Here is a 21,342-nt window from a genome sequence, read left to right on the forward strand (position 1 = left end):
GTATTTTCTGAGTTTGGGAAAAGATGGGAGTTTATGAGAGTTTACAATGTAGAACCTCAGGTTAGGGTTGGAAAGAAACAAAATGTCAAATAATAAAAGGTTATTTTCACAGTGGCAATAGATAACTGGGAATTTTTGGGCTGCTGACTTAATAGAGACCTGAGAGTCCACAGTGACCAGACTAAGGAGGGAATGGGCCAGCTCAGCTGATGTCGAATTCAGGGAAGAAAAAAAAAAAAAAGAAGAAAAAAAAAAAAAGTTGGTGAATGTGGCAGGGTAAAGAAGTGGTTACAGTTAGGAAAAACAAAGGGAACAAAGAAATAAATAGTGGCATTTAGTTTTTTCCATTGTACCATGCCTTGACTTTTCTTATTTTGAGAGCCAAAAGAAGCAGGTACTCTTGACCTTTATTTTCTGCATCCCTCTTTGCTGCCTGCAAAAATAATTGCTATTTCCAGCATCTGTCTTAGGAAGACAGGAAGGGCCTTATTCTAAGGAAGACACAGTGGAGAAAGGAGTAGTGTTCTAGTATGTGCAGTGATCAGGTGTAGGATCTGGTATGCACTGAGCAATGCTTGGGCAGATTTGAGCATACAAATAGAAATTAGTTATTTCATTCCCCACATGTTTTAAGTTAGGCTCTTGCCTTTTCTGTGTGTTTTGACTTTTTTCTCACTGCCACAAAACCTACATCATTATTGGGGCAATGTGTGGTAAGGTCTCACCCCTTCTCTCCCATGGGGCTGAAATGTATATATTTGGCAGCTTCTGTTCCTGGGAGAAAACAAAGGTGGATCTCAGGGAAATCTAAAGATTTGGAGTGAGCCACTGCAGCTTCTAAAGTTCCACCATGGAGATGGAAGAACATAAAACATGGCTGCCTACCAAACAACAATGTGAATTTTTATAAACACTGATAAATCCCTAGGCATCTTCTTCTCTTCTGGATATGCAGGTAAATATTCCCATCGCCCAGCAATCTCCCTCTGTTCCTTTCTGTGCCATATAAGGTTTCTGTGCTTGCAATAAGGTTTTCTTACAAATCAGTCTAATTTGTGTGAAATTCAATCATTTGTTGCCTCTTACTGTCTCTAAGAGGCACAGTATAAATAGAAGACAATAAACTTGCAAAAATATCCATGGTAAAAAGGATATAGACTAAAAGTTCAAGAGACAGATGAAAAGCAAACAGGAAAGGCAGCCCAGTGTCAGAAGACCTCTTGAGGATTCGCAGAGGCGGCACAAATGCATGTGGGAAAGGAGAATTTAAGATCAGGAGGTAGAGTCTGGCAAGGATTGCTCTACATTTACACAACAATGTGACAGTCTAAAAGAAACTTCATTTTAAAGAAAATCTTATACAGTGACTTGACAAAGTAGCCTACAAAATCAACTTTTCTTATTCTGAAAGAAATTGCTTGAAATATGCCTTGTGGGTTTGTAAGAAGTGACTGTGCTTTGCATCCAGCCAGACTCCACAGACTGTTGGCTAATAAGAACCACAGCACCATTTAAACCTTCTTATAATGTCTAGTAACTTCCTTCCATCTGCCATCTTTCTTTTAATTTTTCACTTATTGAATATGAGTTTCCAAACAGCACAGACCCAGTCCAGACCTACAGGATCACTTTAGAAGTGAAATTAGATTTGCTACCAGCACGACAAGCCACTAGAAGTATTATTTCCAGTGGAAAACAAAATTAGGCAGTCTTTTAAAAACAGAGGTGGATGAAGTCCAAACGCAAGTCTGTGCAGCTATCTCATAATCAATGTTTTGCAGTAACAGAACAAAGAATAACAGTCTTTTCTGAAACCTCTTAAAGTGCCTGCAGGTTACTGCAAGAGAGGTCATGCTTACACTGAAGCCTAATTCCTCTGTGTTAACAGATGTTCAGAATAACCCAGTATACATCAATTTCAGCAATTCAAATCCAAATAATCTATTTCAAACCAGCTGCAGCAACAGAGTTTCTGCAATGTCAGCTTGGCCATCAAGTCTAATGTGAATCTAAACACTTACTTTTCTTTATCCATTTCTAAGTAATAAATACTCAAAACTACACAAACCAGTAGAAGGCAACATATATCAAAGCTTCTACATCAAGCAAAGCAACATGATTTCAATTAACTTCTGCAGACAGTATAAGGTGTTTGAATTGACTTTGTAATACCAAAAGCAGCTTCCATAACTTGCTACACATGCTGATGAATATCCAAGGTTCACTCTCACCCTGGCTCTAGGGATAAGATTGTATTTTGAGGAGTTTTATGGTGACAGGAAGATGGGGTTTTACAGTGATGTTACAACAGATTTGCTGTGGACATGCATAAGAAAAAAAATGAGACAAACCAACCAAACAACAAATAACAACCCAAATCAAACAACTCCAATCCAAAATAAAAATTTAGGCAGATATTAAGACTGTACAATTAAGTACAGAAGTAAAATGAAAACACTTGGAAAGCACACTTAACTTTGTTGCTTCATACATTCAGTACTGGTTTTGGCTAAGATGATAAGTACTGACTGTGTTAATAAAGATGAGCAAATTTCTAGCTTAGCATTAATCATTTAAGCTTTTGAAATACAAATCTTCTGAAGGATAATTTTCAATTCTTCATGATATGACATGCAATCAAAATTAACAGTGTATTTACACCCATCATTTTAAAGAATGCTTTAATGCTAGCACACTTGGAATTAAGGCCTTTCAGTAAATACAGGAAGAAGTAACACAAAAGTTTTGCAGATGGGTTTTATGGCTTGTTTCTAGGCTCAGAAGTCTTGATTAAAGCCAATTTGTGAAACAAAGTACCACATGTTGCTGGTGGGAAAAGCATAGAGATAATTTAGATAGTTGTCAATATGTTCATTTTTGAGTATTGCCAAATTTTCAAAAGCATAGTTCTTCCAAATTGTACTATTCATACTTGAATATTATATGCACACATTAAAATTTTGTTTGAAATACACTTTGACCAACATTTCAAATCACAGATTGCAAGGTATCTTAAATGGTCAGCATTTTTCTACATCTTCTTCATGACATCTTTGGAAAAAGAAAAAAAAGATTCAGGTCTTGAATTTTGGTCTCAAATATATGAAACATACATGGTTTAGAAATCTCTCAAATTCAAAGGTCCTGCGTGTTAAATGAAATATTTAGATTAAGCATGAGGTCAAAAAACCCAACTTTTTTTCTTAAAGAGCTTTTCCCACAAAAAAAATATTTTTAAAAGAACCATTACTAAAGGAAAATGGGTAACATCAGATTTTACTTTTCTAAGAATTGTATCAGTTTTTCAACCTCTGTACTAGTATTCATGTATGCAAGTATAATGCAATTTATATGCAAAATGCAGAAATTAATACATTTTCAACTGACTCATTTTGTAGGCAAATCAGCATTAATGAAACAAGCTAATGTGTGAAAGGCTAGATAAAAAATTACACCTTACAAAACCAAAGCAGATGTTTCAACTTATAGTTTTAATATAGCAATCAAAGAAAATTCCAAATACTGTACAGTGAAGTGTAGTATAGTACACTATATACTGTTATAATACACTATTGTTACATTACTGATAAAAAAATCAAATATAATTAGTACAGCAATCACAAATAGAACAAACCAAACCTTGCTGGATAACAGCCAGTACTGTGAAGATGGTATAGTTTCTATGCTAATTTATTTTTAATTCAACATGTAAAGCACTTACTTTTTAAAAAGATTTTTTTCTAAATATATACACTATTTTAATTCCTATTTATACATTTTAAATAGCATTCCCTCCTAAAAGTGCACTCTTTCATTTCTTGGCAATAATCCTCATCAAACGTAAAATAACTCTGAAAATACCACTCTTGTTTCAACCTTTTATTGCTCAACCACAGGCATAAGGGCTCAGAGGGAATCCTGCATTCTAAAGATCTTAAGCAACTTCTTCATGAAGCTAAACTGATATCCACAAGCAAAACAAAGAAACCACTCTCTGTTGTGGCTTTTTAAACAAAAAGATTAACTTCATATTCATATTATTATTATTTTACAAAAGCATGTAGATTCTGGTATTTAAAAATAGGAGCCAAACAAATGTAGAGATAACAGTGGCATCTTCTTAAATCATTCATTTTCCATACAACTCAGATTGAGCATCACTCTCCCAACTGTAAGCATACCAAGAATTTTGTTACCTGGCATTTTCAGGGCATTGAAAAAGTAGCAAGCAACTCCACTAACCCTGTGACAATGACAACAGATTCCACTTTATGAAAGAGTGTAAATCAAGTATTTTGGCCTTGCAGGGTTGTTAGCACACAGCCCTGTGGCACTGTGCCTCTGTGACAATGCTAAAGCACTCTGTCAGAGGCAACGTCTAGCTTGTATATTGCAGCCAGCACAAGACTAGTAAACTATATGGAATTCACAAAGCCAACAATGCACACAGCTGTCTTGTGACTACAACAGGGAAGACATCCCAAATGCATTTCTTTGATTTCATTTGAAAATCTGCTATTTATTTTCCCTCACTGAAATGCAAACAATTCAGAGAGAAACAGCACTACCAAAAAGTCAAGTAAGCAGCCAGCCATTTGAAGTTGTAAAAGTCTTGGAAAACTGTTCTCCTAATCTGTTCACATATGCTCATCAGCAACCTAGTTCATTCCCTTTTTTAATTTTTGTACTAGGCCTGTATTTTTAGCAATCATCTTTTCTTTGGGTTATACATACTAAGCCATAGTAACATTTAGGATTTTCTAATAATGTGTCTTCTTTGCCATGAGACACAGCGTAGAAGATCCTTGGCCTTCAGACAAGAAAGTAATCAAGGTGCGTACTCAAAACCACAACCTCTTTCCACAGGCAATTTGGTAGCAAGAATTTGGGTTGGTTGCCTTTACTTTTCAAGAAAAGGCACCATTCTTGACATTTGAGAAGTCCTACTGACACATCTTCTCATCCACAATGAGCCAAAGTCTTCCCTGCTCTTGTACCCCACCAGCATTTTCCTGACTCTAACAGGGAATTCTAACAAGAACACTGGTGCGTCTTGGACAGGCACACAGATTTGTCTCCACTTACATTTGCACCCACTGCCAGCAACCAAATGAAACATCTGTTCCAACTTACACTTTGGTGTTCTTTATTTCACTTCTCCTGCACAGTCACACATCTCACTGGCATGTAGATGAAGTTTAGCTTCACTTGAGAGTATCAAGAGCTATCTATCTTTCTCAAAACCACTGATATTAAATGCATGAAAAAGCTACGTGAGATAAGAACACTGTAAAGAAATATGCACAATCCTGCCTTCCAGAATTCACACCAGAGATCTTGTGACTGACACCATTTTACCAGTCCTGTGAGACCATCTTCTTTTAGGAACTGGAGGGTTCTGGTCTACACGACTGGAGTGGGCCTGAGATGACACTAATGGTGAGTCAAACAGCTATTATCTGTTTCTATGCCTATTTAGATAAGAAGGAAAATGTCAAATTACTGCTGAAATGGGAAGTGTGTCAAAACTAAACCAAGCCTTCCTCTTTAGACAGTAAAAGGCACACAAACTTCTGCAGTCTTCCCAGAAAGGCATGAAAGAAGTAAGCATTTTTTCCTTGAAATAAGAATGATGGGCAATAAATATTTCAATTTATTTCAAACTTGAAATTCTCTCATATACACTGCTCGCTCATTATTTTTCCAGCCAAGGAAGACATTTTTTCCCTAAAGAAAAGGTTAAAACTATCAAAGCATTGGTTACCTGGTCTAAAATGCAAGAGATCCAGGCGATTCCTCCCCCCCAGCCTCTCCCGACTGACATTCTTTCCCAGAACAAGTCAGTGCTATACTTTTTTAACACTGTGACAAAGCACAAGCGTCTACTCAACATTTTCTATATAGATGTAGCCTTCAGCAAGCTAGACTGATTCATGGGAGACTAAATGTTTTCAGAAGTCATGGCAGGCTTCCAGGTGCTGCATGTGCATCCTGTTTCTCATTGAATAAGCCCTGCCAGTTAATCAGTGCATCAGCAAGGTCAGTTCTGGCAAGCCAATTACTTCATACATTCCAAGTTTCCAAATTGCTAACTTACCGGATAGCAATTTGAGATCTTAACATTTTTCATTTATTTGTGAAAATGTGGTATTTATATTTTACCTCTAAGTAGTGTATGAAATCATAAAATATTTGTACCATCTACATAAAAAGTTAACCAACAGAGTAATTTTAATTTACTTTGACAAAAGAGAAGGGCTATTCTTTAAGCGACTTGCTTCATTTCAGTTCTACATACAAAAATAAATCCTTCCCCATGGCACATTTTATCATACTAATACTTAGAACTGTTTAAGTGATTAGAAATGTAAAAAGTGAGGAGATTTTCCTGAATACAAACATATACAACACAAACCACATTTGTGAACTGGTAAAAACCTACATGTGCACAAACACAGACTTCAGTATTTAAATGCTCTTAATTCCTTTGAAGCTGTATTAACATCTTTTCATCCATTCAATGTTATTTTACCATGAGAAGAAGCAACAATAGTGCATTTAAATGACTATGAAGATAGGAAGCAAAGTGCAGTATCAGAAACACATTCCATCCTTAGGGAGCAAGCACAATGGCTGCTTCTTAAAAACTAGCACTACAGTCTGATGAACACACTACTTCAGTGGATACCAGCTCGATTATCACTGATGCAGGGAAATCTGCAACACAAACTGAAGTGAGGCTGAGAGAGGTGGGTAGTCTTTATAGACATTGAAACAGCTTGTATCCCTTGTTCCCACAGAGTAAACAGTGAGCCTCTAAAAGCCCAATTATCACCAAACACTTTAGGATAATGTGTGTTAGAGAGTCATTTCCTTCCAATAAATTGTTAATTTGCTCTTAAGAGGACAGCTGTTATTTCATTTTTGCTATTTCTAACCAATGCTAGCAATCTAAGTCTTCTAAAAGAAATGGATTTGCCATTGAACATTTGCTCTTACTTGCAATTGCCAACTTCTCTCCTGTAATTGTCTCAAAAATTGCACAACCACCTGACCAGTTTGGTATTTGGGAGGAAATGCTACCAAGAGAGCACCAAAATGGTTGTGTTGGCTCAGACAGCCAGGCATAATCACACCACATTCAATGTATCTTCATCATATGCTATGTAGCCTTTTTTCTAACTTGCTTTCTAATTGACAACAGGAAAACTTAGACTTCAGTTTACTAAAGTTACACCTATTCTAAGATTTCTGAGAGGAGGATATGAATGAAAAAGTTATTAAATTGGAGAAGTGCCAGCAAAGTGTAATTAAAAGTACTGTATATGCTGCATTATCAAATTGAGCACAAGTTTAGTTTCAGTTACTTTCTGAAATGTATGCCTAATTTATGACAATAGGGTATTTTCTTATTGGAATTAAGTACCTGGGATAGAATTAACTTTGCCATGTTTCTAGTTTTGCCTGTTCTAGCCCTTCCAGTAACCTTAAGCTAGCATGGTAAGAACCTTGCATGGGCTTAAATTTTAAGACTTCTAAGAAATTAAAAATTACAAAGAATTTTCAAGAACCCACATGTACAGCAGATAGTCATCTCAGTGCATTTCCTAATAACTAATTTACAGGTAACAGAGCCAGCCTGGGCAGCAGTATGGTAATATTGAAAGCTATTGCCAATCACATGCTTATCATGCACTGAATAAGATGATATAATCTTTGACATACATACAAGATTTAATAACTAATCACTTTGTGTGGCCCAGCCAATAAACATTACATTTGAACAGTAATTTCTTCTACCCTTATTAGATTGTAACCTATCAAGAGTGATCCATTGGCTCAGTTGCATTAGTGATTCCTGCATCTTGACTATCCATCTCCTCAAGCTCCTCAACAGAATTTCCCTTTTGTGCTTTAGACCTTGCAGGGAATGTTGTTCCCACAGAATTCACCATGTTACCATCAGTTGATTCAGTATTCAAGTGTTCAGTACCACTTGGTGCAGAGAATGATTCGGGTAAGGCAGCCTGAAAGCTCCCAGTTTTAGCAGTTGAACTCACTGCCTCTACTTTTCTTTGAGATACATCAACTGATGCTGACTGCTCTGTATTCTGATCCCGCAAATGTCTATCCATTGAAGCCTGAATAGAAGAGACCATTTCCTGCAACTTTTTTCTCTGTGCCTCAATCAAAGTGGGGTCAAGCTGCCTGCTGTCTCTCATTGTCACAACTCCCGGAGCAATTCGAATAAGCTCACTGTTACCAGAAGCAGCTGTGAATACAGAAGGCTCAATTTTAGCAGAAGGACTGAAGTCCGTTTCTGTGCTATGCTTTCTTAAAAGTGGTGTTTCCCTGGCTCTTTGATCATGTTGTTGACTACTAGACGCAGTTCCTAGGGAATGACCCTTTCCTTGAAATGCAGTTATGTTATGCAGTTGTTCAGATTTCTTTTTCACTACTCCACCACTACCCAGCTTCAGTATTCCATGTGAAGGACTTGCTTCCCTGCTTCTTGAAGCAGCTTCTGCTCGCACTTGACTTAAGGCCTCTTTAACCAGCTCTTCAACATCGGGACCGATCGGGAAGTGCCCAGCAGCATCCACACACAGCTCTAGTCTGTCTTCTGCTGCATTGTACACAAAGTTTTTACCAGGCAGATGTGGAAAAGTGCAGTGCTTGCCATCAGCCAAACCTATAAAGACAGGAAAAGTTATTCGAAGCGCTAACATATTCTAAGGCATGCTCTGAACACACAGTAATTACTGTATTTAAATTTACTGAATCAAGTATGTAAAATCAAACACTGAAAGTTACTACTGTGGGAGAAAAAAATGTAGGCTTTTATGCCATACAAAAACCTCAGCATGCTGCAAAGATGCTGCTGCTTTCTATGATGACTCTGATGAAGAGACAATACTGTACTATTACAAGATAAAATGACCACACTGCTACGACTTGCAGTTCTATGCTTGCAGAAATGTAAAACAAGCCAAACCCCATCACTACCATCAGCCACACCCCCAAAATCACACAAAACTAAACCATCAAAAATCAAAACCCGAAGACTGACAAGGAGAACATTTCAATACACTATCTGGAAAAATACTGTTTGAGACTTCCATACTAGTTAGAACTGCAGTAGCATTTCTGGTTGCCTAACTGCTGCTAAGCCTGAGGAATTTCAAATTTGCTATTTTGTCTTGTTCTCTGAGAGGAAGTGTTGCTAGATTAACAGAAGTGTTTCAAGCTTACTGTATTTAGTAGTCCCAGATATTATAACTATTAACCTTTACAAAACAAACATAAGGCATAATATTATTGCTCTGCTGTTTGTTTAACTGCCCCACTTACAATTTGACCAATCTGTTAAAATTGAGAGTTCACTAGATAATTTTAAGTTCAGAAGTTTCTGTGTGCCAAAAATGGACAACATTCAGTTTTTACAGTTTATCATCATAAAACACAAAATAACTCTTCCAACTCTGTCCCATGCAGGCTGTGGTAAAAGCAGTAAGGTATCACTTCAGTGATGATGGCTTTCTATGAGTTAAAAGCTATTTGCAGATGAAAACTTAGCTGGAACCATTCTCTTCACTTTAGTTCCATCAGCTATGCATGGAGAGCTACAATGAAAACAACACAGTTTAAAAGATGCTAGGAACAGGTAAATTGTTGGGATTTTTCCTCTCATTCTAAAAATTCTTGAAGAAAACCATCAGAAATTATTCAGAAGGGAAGAAACAGAACAAGCAAATTCTATTTCTGTATTACCAAATACAATGCTTTCAAAATGAGTATTCTGGGCAACAGTGGAAAAGGTCATTCAATAATTTGATAAGTTATTAAACTGTTTTCATCCTAATGAACCTACTTATTAATCTCATCCTCCACAGCTTCTGATTCACATATGCACAATTGCAGAGGACCTACAAATAAGATTTTATTCTGAGAGCTTCACACATGTAGCTCCTTTCTTTACATATCCATGGGAACCAATAACCAAACAGCCAAAATGCAGAACAGAATTTAACCTCAAACACCTACCTGTCTAACTTTGCCTGAAGAAGACATTTAAAGTACATAATTTAGCAGCTCAACTTTCATTTGCAAAAGAGGGAACTGAAACAATTCCTATGATTGACCAAAACTGCCTCTGAAACTGCAATCCCAAAATCTCAAAGTAAGACCTTAAACAAGATCTATTAAATCAAGTTTCAAGCGATTAACAGTACCTACACTTCACAGCTTTGTTCCCAAGGTCCAGTGTAATAGGTGCATTATTACATTACCTAAAAGATTACAAATAGGTAAGTAGCTTCTTAAATGGGAAAGATGAGTCAGATTGTTGCATACTGGAATTGTAGAAGTGTACTAATGCTGAAATAGCAATTATACCTACCAGGACAGTCTGTGTTTGAAACTATTGCACTTCTCTGTACGCAGGCATTTTACACTATTATCTGCTACAGCCTTATTTCTCACACAGTAAGCTGGGAGAAATGGCTTTTAAGTTAGACATTTTCTGTGAGTTGGGTTAAAATTCCTTGGATTCATTTCAGGATTTCAAATCTGGCTAGCCATTAATTGGTCAAAAATACCCTTTCCATCAGGCACTGTTTAAGCTGACTCACTTTCCACAAACAATACACCATGTTACTGTACAAGCATAGTAAAAGAAGAAAAACTAAAAGGAAACATATAAGACACTTGCATGCTAATTCAATTATCAGGCTAATAATTCAGTGAGAGGTAGTGGGCACTGAGTATATTACACATTTTAATTTAGTTCCAGAAATAAGTAAGATAAAGTTAAGGTTGATAAAACTGCCTAAGAAAAAAACCAAATAGCAAAAAAGCAGTAAAGGGACAATTATAATATCTGAAATCAAAACAGCTAAACTGTGAATGCAAAGATTTCATCAAGAAAATAAACTTTGGGAGAAAATAACCCCTTAGTACTTTCTTCTCTAAAGAAACAGTTGCTGTTTTTTGTGGGCAGTATTTTTAAACCCACCTAAAAATCAAATGCACTCTACTTGCTTGGTTATTCTGCACAGAACCCAAGATGCAACATTCAGCAATTCAAGAAGGGGATGGATAGTTTTGCTTTTGAACAATAATCTTAGGAATATGAAAAACAAATTTAACCAACCATTTAAATTTAAAACATGCAGTACCCTGTATAAAATATCTACTAAGAAGCACAAGAAAGGTAAACTCCTTATCCAGTAAGCATCTTAAAGTAAAGGAATAGGTGTTATGATTTTCCTGTTGTTTGATCTTTATAGAAGTAAAATATTAAGAAAACAAAAAATCAGTTAATTTTTCTTTGCTCATATTGTCACTAAAAAAAAAAAAAAAGAGCTGTTTGTACAATTCAGGAAGTGAAAATTTCAGGAAGTAAGAGGTTTAAGTTCAATGAAATAGGTTTAGGCAGATTCCAGATTCCCTAGTCTTAGTCTGTCTGAGGGAGCATTAGGACTTCTCCAATATTTAAGAATGAAAATTTACCATAGTAATAGAACTTAAAAAAATATATTTATGCTTACAAGTGACTCAATACCAATTTACAGTTTTCAGGATTTGGAAACAGAGGAAGGAAGGAATAAAAACAAAACTGAAAAAATACCTGTTGTTTTCTTCATTATGCTGTAGAAGACTCCACCCTGCTGAAACAACTGAGGAAGCCCCTTTGCGTAAGACCAAACATCTTCTCCTGTAAAAATCAAACACAAACATTAAAATTAAACAGTTGTATTTTCATATTATAGACAATGGCTGAAAATGTAACTCCTTAAATCAAAAGTAAAAGTTGAGTCCTCACTCTCTTCTATGCAAGTAAGAATTTGAATTTTTATTGCAAATGCACAGAACACGAGCCTAGGACATTGAAAGACTTTTAGAAAAACATACCACTGTCTACAGTCAAATATCCTACATGTTCTAGAACAAAGGTTCCCAAATTTTATTTGATCCAAGGTGCAGCTCCTGGTTCTTTGCCAAGCCCTAAACACAAGTCTCCATTCTCCCCCTACCTCTGCTTTCAACATTAAACTAACACACTTCCAAAATTCAAGCACATATTTTTGCTTATTAAAATTTGAATTCTATATCCCTACACCTTCTCAAAAATCAGAGCTCAATTTCACAGCTGCCACACAGTAGACTTAATACTGCAGTTGAGACACAAACGTTTACCCAGGCAGCTGCATAGAAGCTGTGTCTGTGCCTTGCTTTTCTTGAGAGTTATAACAAAATACCAACCATGAAGCCCTGGCAGTCCTGTATAACCAGCGTTTCTCAACAACGCCAAAAATGGCATTGAAATGTGACAACCTTAAATGCCATTGAGAGAAAAAAAACCAAAACAACCACCTAGACTACATAAGGAAAGGAATATAAAGAACAGAAAAATTGGGTTACAGTGATGGAATATCAGTGACCTAACAGCACCTGCTCAGTCATTTCAGATGTGCATTTTACCTATACCCTTCTCCTTATTTTGCTAACCACTTACCTGCTCCAGAGAAGTGACATGTGCTGTAGCTGTCTAAGCAGTACAAACAGAAAGTTCTGATAAATTCTATTCTCCTGATGCAGAAACAACTACTGTGCATACACATTTTCAGAAAAAAAATTGGTTTTGGAAATTTGTATATTTCCATCAAATATACAAGGAACATATCAATACATTTTAGACAGAAATTGCCCCCTTCTGTAGGGATTGAAATCTCAGTAACAAATCTCTCAAATTTCTATTAAGATTGGAAAATGTAACTATAGTTAACTGGTTGTACTACTTGGCTAGAGAAAGCTGGAATGTGTGAGACTGTAAAATATAACCCACCAATAGGTCTTTGCTTGCTGTTATAGAGAAAAGCAAATAAAAGAGCACAGGAGGCACAGGACTCCCTGCTTGTCTGTTCCCCCACAACTGTCACTCACCTCTCCACTGCAGGCATTACTCAAGCCCCCATTCACTTTACAAAAGTACAGTGCGCATTCATCACATTCTGACTTGGATGTTTTAAAGACAGGAGACCAATATAATCTGATTCATTTTGAAAACATTCCTTCAAAACATATATGCTCAGGTTCATTGCATTCATTCACACATCAAGCTCACAAATTCGGCCTTTGCTTCCAAGATGAACATTGAAGTAATAAACCAACTGCTCTTCTTTCTTATTTTCCATGGTCTACTGAAGGAAGTCTTCTGTCACTGCTACCTGTGTTCTTACTCTCATTGGCAATTTCAAATGCACCTCCCTGTACAGTGTCTCCAGAGCATCGCTGCTGTGCCTCTTCCAAGTCTCCCTGACGGTTTAAACACTGCCCAGAGGCACCAAAACAACCACTGCACTGAGAACTATCAGAATACAGCTGTCAGTCCACTGAAGCCTGAAGAGGCCACAGCCAGCAGGACTCCATACTAAGGACTCCTTTACTGCTCCATTGAGCAATCCATTATGATTTGAAGGACTCCCCTTCATTCCACAAGACAACCACAGGACATAAAGAAGCCCAGTCTTAGAATTACTGACATTTTCCAAGGAAAGATTCCCTATTTGCTGTGGGCATGATTTTTCAAACCTTGCACGAGGGAAGCATCACTGTTTAGACAGCCTTTTATGCAATACTAACAAGTACTACATGCAGGAAAGCATAGAGAGCAGGGCTCACAATACAAAAGCATCAGCCACTGGAAGAAATACTAACTAATGACACTGTTTTGATAGACCTCTCCCACTGGAAGACAAAAATGCCCACAGTTACAACTGGACTTTCCCAGATCAGAGGAACTAGTGCATGTGACTCAACTAAACTACATTTGAGGTTTGCACATTTTTGTTGCTATTGAGTTTTACCGTTTGTTTTGGATTTGTTTGCCATGGTAGCAAGATGTTTATAGGTCACAAGTTAATTTGGATGATCATTTAGTTAGATTAAAAACTCCCTCAAGACACTAAATTTATCAAAGAGATTATAGTGCTCCTACTCCAGTACACACTTCCTCAGACCAGACCCAATCCCAGAACATTAAGGTATGGGAACAAATCAACAGGCCTTGTTAATTGATAAAAGTTAGCCTGCAGCTGCTATAGGCCCAGGACTGTCACTTCAGTCAGCAGAGAGAACACACAAAGTGCAACACAAATAATGAAACTCAATTGATAAACATATATTATAGGGAAGTTCAGCTGGCTTCAAAGCAAGCTGTTTAATTCCATGAAAATCCTGCTATCATATAATACATTAAATTTAAACCTGGCTATTTTGATTTCTTGTGTATGGATGAATTCATCAGTGAAAAACAAACCAATCAAAAAACATTCCTATCTGGCTTGCACATATTCGGAGTGCTTCTGCAGAGGTGTAATTAAATCTGGTTTAAAATATGTTTTAAATATGTTAAGGCAAAATTCCAATTCCTTTAGTAATTTCCCTACAGAATTCTGCATTTTGAGCTAAAAAAAAAGAAGAGAAAGCTTTACTTTACAAAAAATCATGCATAATATGTTAATTGGTCCAGAAATTACAGTATTTAATTTCCCAGAGCTTTTTTAAAATTGTATACAGAAAAACTTAAGAACATGATCTAAAATTCTAATAAGTAGCTGAGACCAGAAAAGAAAAATTCTAGTAGCTGAAATAAGAAAAATTCTTCAGTCTACAGGAGACTCTGTATGAAAGAAAATGTTTTAAGCACACAGAATGAATGATTATGGATGTTTGAAGACACACTTCCACTACAGGCACTGGGGAAAAGAAAAGTGCGTCCAGCACAATGAGCTATCTCAACAGCATCTCCCCTCTACACATTCTAATCTCACTGTATTATAGGAATGTTTTTAGCAGAACCAAGTTACAAAGCTGGCTCTCAGACCTTTGCAGCAGTTTTAAGCAGTACAGAAATGCTGTTGAGAAAAACTAAGGCTTCTTGTCTCAAAAAGGCTGAATATGCCACCTTGAGGAATTGCCACCCTTAAGAAAGTGCAAGGACTTAAGAAATTTGTTAATCTGTTGAAAAATCACAATTGCGAACAGTCTAGTAACTAGATTTCTCTCACAAGTATTTTTTAAGGAAAATGAAGATCCAATGAGAAAAGTGACGATATAATAACAGCATCTTATCCAGTAGTTACATAAGGTTTAATGACTGGTTGGTTTATCACTTGCTGCTGCTTTTACTTCTATTAGTAATGCACGATGGGTACAGCCAGAGAAGAGTGAGATAAATTCTATTCTAACTGGTGCTCTTAAAGCAGAATCTAACAGTAGTGATGGCAAAGACAAAAAACCATTCTTGCATACAAGATCAGCTCACAGTTTATGGATAAGCACCTGTGAAATAATAACACACCTTAATGTTTAAGTAACCAAGATCTTTTTAAAGCATGCCTAAGTTTTTTTAAGTCAGTAACTATACTTCCAGCAGTATTTCCTGTAGATAGGAAAGCACTCTTTAAAGCTTCATCTAAAAGTTAAGACAACTTTTAAACCTAATTTTTTCCTACACTTTGGAACTGGGGTATAAATGTCAGTGTGACGAGGGGAGTAGTGATTCAGCATACTATCTTGTAAAAGACACACGAGTAAACAATCACACTTGGAAAAGAATCAAAGTTCTGCTTGATGAACTTCTGACATACCACTCTGTGATTACGTAATTGTTTCGTTTCTGAAACATCACATGCTTTAGCCACACCAAATCCCTCCAGCAAAAGAGAAGGCTCCCACAAAAAAAAAAAACTGTAAACATGACTATTCAACTGGTTCATAGAGCTGAATGTATGATAATTACAGTTCTACTTCCTGCCAAAAAGCAGGAAGAACTGTGAAACCTGATGAACAAAATACACAAACAGGGGTCCAAGTCACCCGAGTTCAAAAAGGAAAAAAAAAAACCCACAGGCACCTGAGAAAAGTCCTTTTGTCTTGAATTATTCACAGTCAGATTTACATGACTGATAATTTGTAAGTATAGTTTTACAACCTTATGTCTAACCTTTGGAATTCAGATCCATGTTTAGATTCTTTCAGTTTCTCCTCTGTTTATATTCGGAAATAGTACTTTTCTTAAATCTTTAAAAAGACCAGATCTTCATTTAAAACTAATGGATTATGTAAGGAGAAAATGTTAAGTTGATATGCTTAAACCAAGACAACTCCCTGTGGGGCCAAATTTCAGGATTTCCTCCTACTACAAAGGTGAAAATTTGTTCTCAAACTTCCAATGAGCAGACTCTCAGCATCCCCTTCTCACCCCTGCTCTGAATTTATTTCCTGAAACCTGAGGGAGATGTAGGAAAAAAAAGTCTGTAGCTTTCACTCATACACTTTCAATATGTGCCTAATGAGAGGCAGGAAAAACAGAGACAGGACAGCAGAGGCAATGCAATTACCTCTAAACTGCAATTTTTGAAAGAGGACTTTGTAGCAATAGAAGAACAAGTATCTCATATACCTCATATATACATTTCTAAAAGTCACTGACAACATATTAAATGTTCTTCTAATAAAGGAATAAGGGAATTTTTTTCAGGTACAAGATTAAGCATAATTTAAGAAAAAGGGAAATGTGTATGTAACTACAGTTTGCAACATGTTATCTTCTACTTAAAAACACAATTTTGAAGAATAACACAAAGTTAGCCTTACCCATGAGCGTTGCCAGAAGACAGAGTGAATACATCTCCTTGTCAACTTGCTCTTGCAGATCCTTTGACGAGATCTTACTGGTCACAGCAACATCTTCGTGCTTCACAGCATGGCCTGAGTGAGCTGAGGCAGCCTGCCTGCCTTCCTCCTTGCCCTTCAGAATTTCTATGGCAATCCTGTCACCGTGCTGCAAAGGAACAGGCTCGTTTTCCATGCCTTCTTTGGGAGGCAGAAGCTCTTTTGGAGGAAAGCCATAGCGAATACATTGCAAATATGGGGGAATATTAAATTCTCTTGCTATGCCTTCCTGGAGCTCCAAGAAGGTGGTAGTGCACTTCAAGGTAAGCATTGACTGCCTCCCATCATTGGTGGTTATTCGAATTTTCTTTTCCTTTGCAGATGTTGGAGAATACGGGGTTTTGGTTGGTGTAGCGGGTGCAGACGAGGGCCCCTCACGAACAGCCCCAGGAGAAGCAGTCCTGGGCTGCCCTTTATGCTCTTGTTTCAATTTTTCACTTTTCCGTTTCTGCATTACGGAAGCCTGGTCCGCAATGTTCTGCTGAATAGTTCTTTCAGCCTTGCTCATATTCAACTCCTCCTTGTGCAAAGTTTTAGTCTTCTGTCCAGTCAAAATTATTTTGGTTGGAAGTTGCGACTCTAACTCTTGTCCTTGCTGTACATCATCAGCTCTTTGGGCGTGAGCACCATCGATATTTACAGGGGTATAATCATCAGGGTTCTTTTTGGCAGTTTGGTGCAGTATTGTGTTGACAACTTTCTGCACCAGAATCTCGCTACCAAATTCACCGGGGAAGTGCTTGGTAACAAGTTTCATGGCGACATCGTACACGTTGCTGTTCAAAGAGGTGTCACTTTCATACTGGAACCAGTAGACAGTCTCTCTCACCACTCTTCCACCCCACTCTAGAGTTATAGGAAAAGCTTCAGGCAGATTGTCATATTCTTTACCTTCCCAGTAATGCTTGAATCCACAGCCACACTTGCCACCTGAAGACTTAGTATTAGTTCTGTCTCCATCAATATACAAAACAGACCCATCTTCTCTGACGCGACGCATTAAGTTACCGTGGCACCAGTTACAGACAGTCAAATTACTCAGGCCATAGTCTGGTACCAGCACATCCTTCACAGGGTTGTAAGAACACACCAAACTGTTCAGGGGAAAACTGTAATTTTTGTCAGGCCTTAGCTGGCCGTGAGTACTTTTTGCCAGGTTATACAGCTTCCCCCCAGGAGCCAGCCACTCTGGGGGAACGTGATGCTCTGAAAGAGCCCCACAGATGAGGCACCTGTGAAGGCGGTTGTCCATCACTGCTTTTTTGGCAGCTGCAGTGACCTCTTCGGGCTGGACCCCTATTACACCAGTCCGTCTGTAGAAATATTGATGCACATCAGCTACAAGACTGGGGTGGATACCATGTTTACTCATGAAAACCTCCTCCATTGCAGCAACAAGCCTCATCAAGTACTTATCCTGTAAACTTCTGTCTCCTCCAATAATACAACCACCATCCTCCTCTAACATGATGTACTTTTTGATGAGGTCTTGAGGAACTCCCCAGGCTTTAGGAAGTAGCTTCCTAGGCAGCTTAGGTAAAGCAGCACCTTTTATTCCCACCAGAGGAATATAATGGTTACGTCCTGAGCTACTCCACGCAATACAGATTGGCTTGTTCAACATGCCATCTTTCCCCATGCATTTTTCCAGAGGTATCAGACCAGGGAGGAATGTTGCTGAATAATCTCCAGAGCTTCGCATCCCACTCAAGGAGTCTAACAGGATGATAGGCCGGTGAAGCACGTTGGCCAGACCAAAGATGTGAATATTCCTAAGGCCCATTGGCACACCTTCTGGAGGAACAAACAAAGGGTCACATTCATTGATAATATCCTCCCACTCTGCAGCATCAATAAAGTCATGGAAAAGTGCCTTGTAGTGGCTCAGATTCTCCTCAAAATGCTTCTTTAGATTCTCTCGGAGAGCATGCCAGAACAGCTCCCTGCCAACAAGTGCTCGTGAGACTGCATGGACAAGGCAGTGGCCATCTCCATCCACGTGGACAGGAATGAGGCACTCTTGACTGTTGTTGGCCTTCTTGATGTCCTCCAGGGTGTCGTGCAGGTAGATGAGGCTGCCGGAGCGGTCCTTCCCATAACCCATGGTTTCGACGTGCTCTGGCTCGATGAGGAAGGCGCGGTCGCCCAGGAGGGAGCAGTCAAAGATGTCTCCCTGGTTCATCTCCGTGAGGAGCTTGGCTTTGCCAGTCTGCTTGTCCATCCCATAGCGGGCCAGGATGGGGGCCAGGAGCTTGCAGTGGTAGTTGGAGAGGCCATGGACTTTGACGAGCTCAGTGTTCCTGCGGGGCGGGCCGGCGCCGCTGACGCCCAGGAGCGCATTCCGCAGCAGGTTGTGCAGCACCAGGTCGGGGTCCGTCACCTCCTCCACGGCCAGCAGCTGCCGCTGCTCGTGGCGCCGCCCGCAGTCCGTGCACTCGATGCTGCCGCTGCCCTGCGGCCCGTGCGCCGGGAAGAACAGCCGCGCCTGGCATTTGGGATCGGGGCAAGTGCCCGAGAAAATGCGCCGGTCTCGCTTCTTAGAGGCGGACGGAGGCGGCGGCTGCGGCTGCTGCTGAGGGGACGGCGGCGGCGGCTGCTGGGGCTGGGACATCGCTCCGCTCCTCTCCGCCCGGGCTTCACCCGCACCCGCTCCTCCGCCCCCCTCACAGGCGCATTCCCTGCACGCCGGACAACGACCACCGCCTCTCAGACGCCGCCGGTGCCGGTGCTGCCCGTGCGGTACCGAGCGCCGCCCGCCGCCCCCCGCCCGACGCGGAAGCCGCCGCCGCTCTCACCGCCCCTCGGCCGCCTCAGTGCCCGCAGCGCCGCGGCCTCGCGCACTTCCACGCCGGCGGCGCAGGCGCGGCCCTACAGGGGCGGATGGGAGTGATAGTTTCGTTCGCTGCTACAACCCGATGTAGAGAACGGATCTACGTGCTACTGGGAGACTACAGAGACCGTGATGCCACGCGGCGGAGAGTGGGAGGGCGGGGGAGAGGCGAGCCTTGGCAGGCTTGCTGGGAAGCGTAGTCTGCGGGCGGGTGGGCCGAGAGGGACGGGCAGGGCACTCGGCGGCGCTTGTTGCGCTTCCTGAGGGAGCGCTAGGGGTGGCAGTAGGGTGTGAGGTAACACCCCACATGTACATTCCTGCTGTGTCTCGCTCGGATGTTGGTCTGAGGTGACACCCCACGTGTATATTCTCCCTCTATGCCCCTCGGGTGCTGGTTTGAGGCGACACTCTACGTATACGCCTCCTCTTCCCCCCTCGGGGGCGCCTCCGAGGTGACACCCCGTGTGTACATCCCTCCTCTGCCGCCTCGCCCCCCGCCCGCTCACACCCCGCAGGAACATCGGGCGAGGCTCCCTCCCGTGTCACCTGTGCCCCGGACAGGCTCGGGGGGCGGGAGGCTGCTCAGCTCCAACAGGCTGCTGCCCGCAAGGGGCTGACAGGAAGGGACAGGGCGGGGGCCGGCCCCAGCCTGCCCCTCAGCAGTGCCGCTTAGAAGGAATCTGAGGGCCCCCGAGGGCTCCCCGGGCACGGAGGTTTCCAAAAGCACGGCAGGCAGCGTGTCCCGCCAGGCAGAGTGCCCTGCCAGGCAGCCTTGCCTGCAGGCTCGGGCACACGGGCTCTGCCCCAGCCTCTGCCCCGAGAGCCTCCGCAGGCAGGCCCGGGGGGCGGCCGCCGGGCTGTGCCTGCCCTCGGAGCTCCTCAGGGAGCCTGGAGCCCAGCACACCCTCGCCGGGGTTTCGATTCCCGAGAAGCCGCGCCGGGCTGCTTGTCCGGGGGGTGAGCTATCTGAGCGGAGGTGTTCCCCGGCTGCCGGCTGCTGATAGCGACAAAACAAGGCTGAAGGAGACGCGAGAGCAAGCTGTTAACGCGAGTGATCCCTCCAGCTGGTGCTACGTAAGGAGATAATGAGGGAACGGAGCTGGCGCTTACGTTATCTCCAGTGGCTGTCTGAAACGATACTTTTGCCAAAATGAAATGGAATAATGTTCACAACTTCCAACCTAATTGCAGGGCTGGCAGCATATTCATGTGGAGAACTCAAGGAGGGATACTGTCAGCAAACGGAGGAGTTAAGCTCTCTGAAAGCTATTCCAGATAAAGATTTATCCTTAAATTAAGGAAAACAAAAGCTGAATGTTGGAGGACAAGGTGAAACCGCGCAGGGTATTTCCAAGTACCGGTGACCTATCCCTATGAACACAAGGGCAAAAAAAAAAAAAAAAAAGACCATTTCCTCCCTCCTCCATCACCCTTGTTCTAGAAAACAAACACCTTGAATTTACATCCCAAGGCCTCACCTATTCTATAGTCACTCAAATGATCTAAAATTAGAATAAAAATCATAGAGATTGTATCAGAGAGATAGTATTGTGCTTGTACTTTCCAATACAAAGGGATTGAAAATTTTCATTTTCATTAATCCATGAAAAGTAATTTATGCATCTGACATTTAAATAATAAATATTCAGATGATTAATACATACAGAAAAAAAATCTGTTTCTGTGCTTTATCACAGGCTTAAGGAAAAAAATGGCTCCAGGCCTGGCCCTGTGACAGACTGAGCACTGCCACCTTCCAGTGACAGAGCTGA

The 21,342-nt window shown here is 40.4% G+C and overlaps 1 protein-coding gene across 1 annotated transcript; it reads right to left on the reverse strand.

The window, feature by feature from the left end:
- Positions 1–3,472: 3,472 nt before the first annotated feature.
- VCPIP1 (valosin containing protein interacting protein 1) lies at positions 3,473–19,547 on the reverse strand. The gene is made up of 3 exons (XM_059861578.1): positions 16,663–19,547; positions 11,630–11,716; positions 3,473–8,692 (listed from the first exon to the last, which is right to left on the reverse strand). The coding sequence occupies exons 1-3, from the start codon at positions 19,349–19,351 to the stop codon at positions 7,821–7,823; spliced, it is 3,648 nt and encodes a 1,215-aa protein (XP_059717561.1). The 5' UTR covers positions 19,352–19,547; the 3' UTR covers positions 3,473–7,820.
- Between the last annotated feature and the right edge of the window lie 1,795 nt (positions 19,548–21,342).

Source organism: Haemorhous mexicanus, chromosome 1 (genome assembly GCF_027477595.1).
Source record: "Haemorhous mexicanus isolate bHaeMex1 chromosome 1, bHaeMex1.pri, whole genome shotgun sequence".
In the NCBI taxonomy this organism is placed as follows: Eukaryota; Metazoa; Chordata; class Aves; order Passeriformes; family Fringillidae; genus Haemorhous; species Haemorhous mexicanus.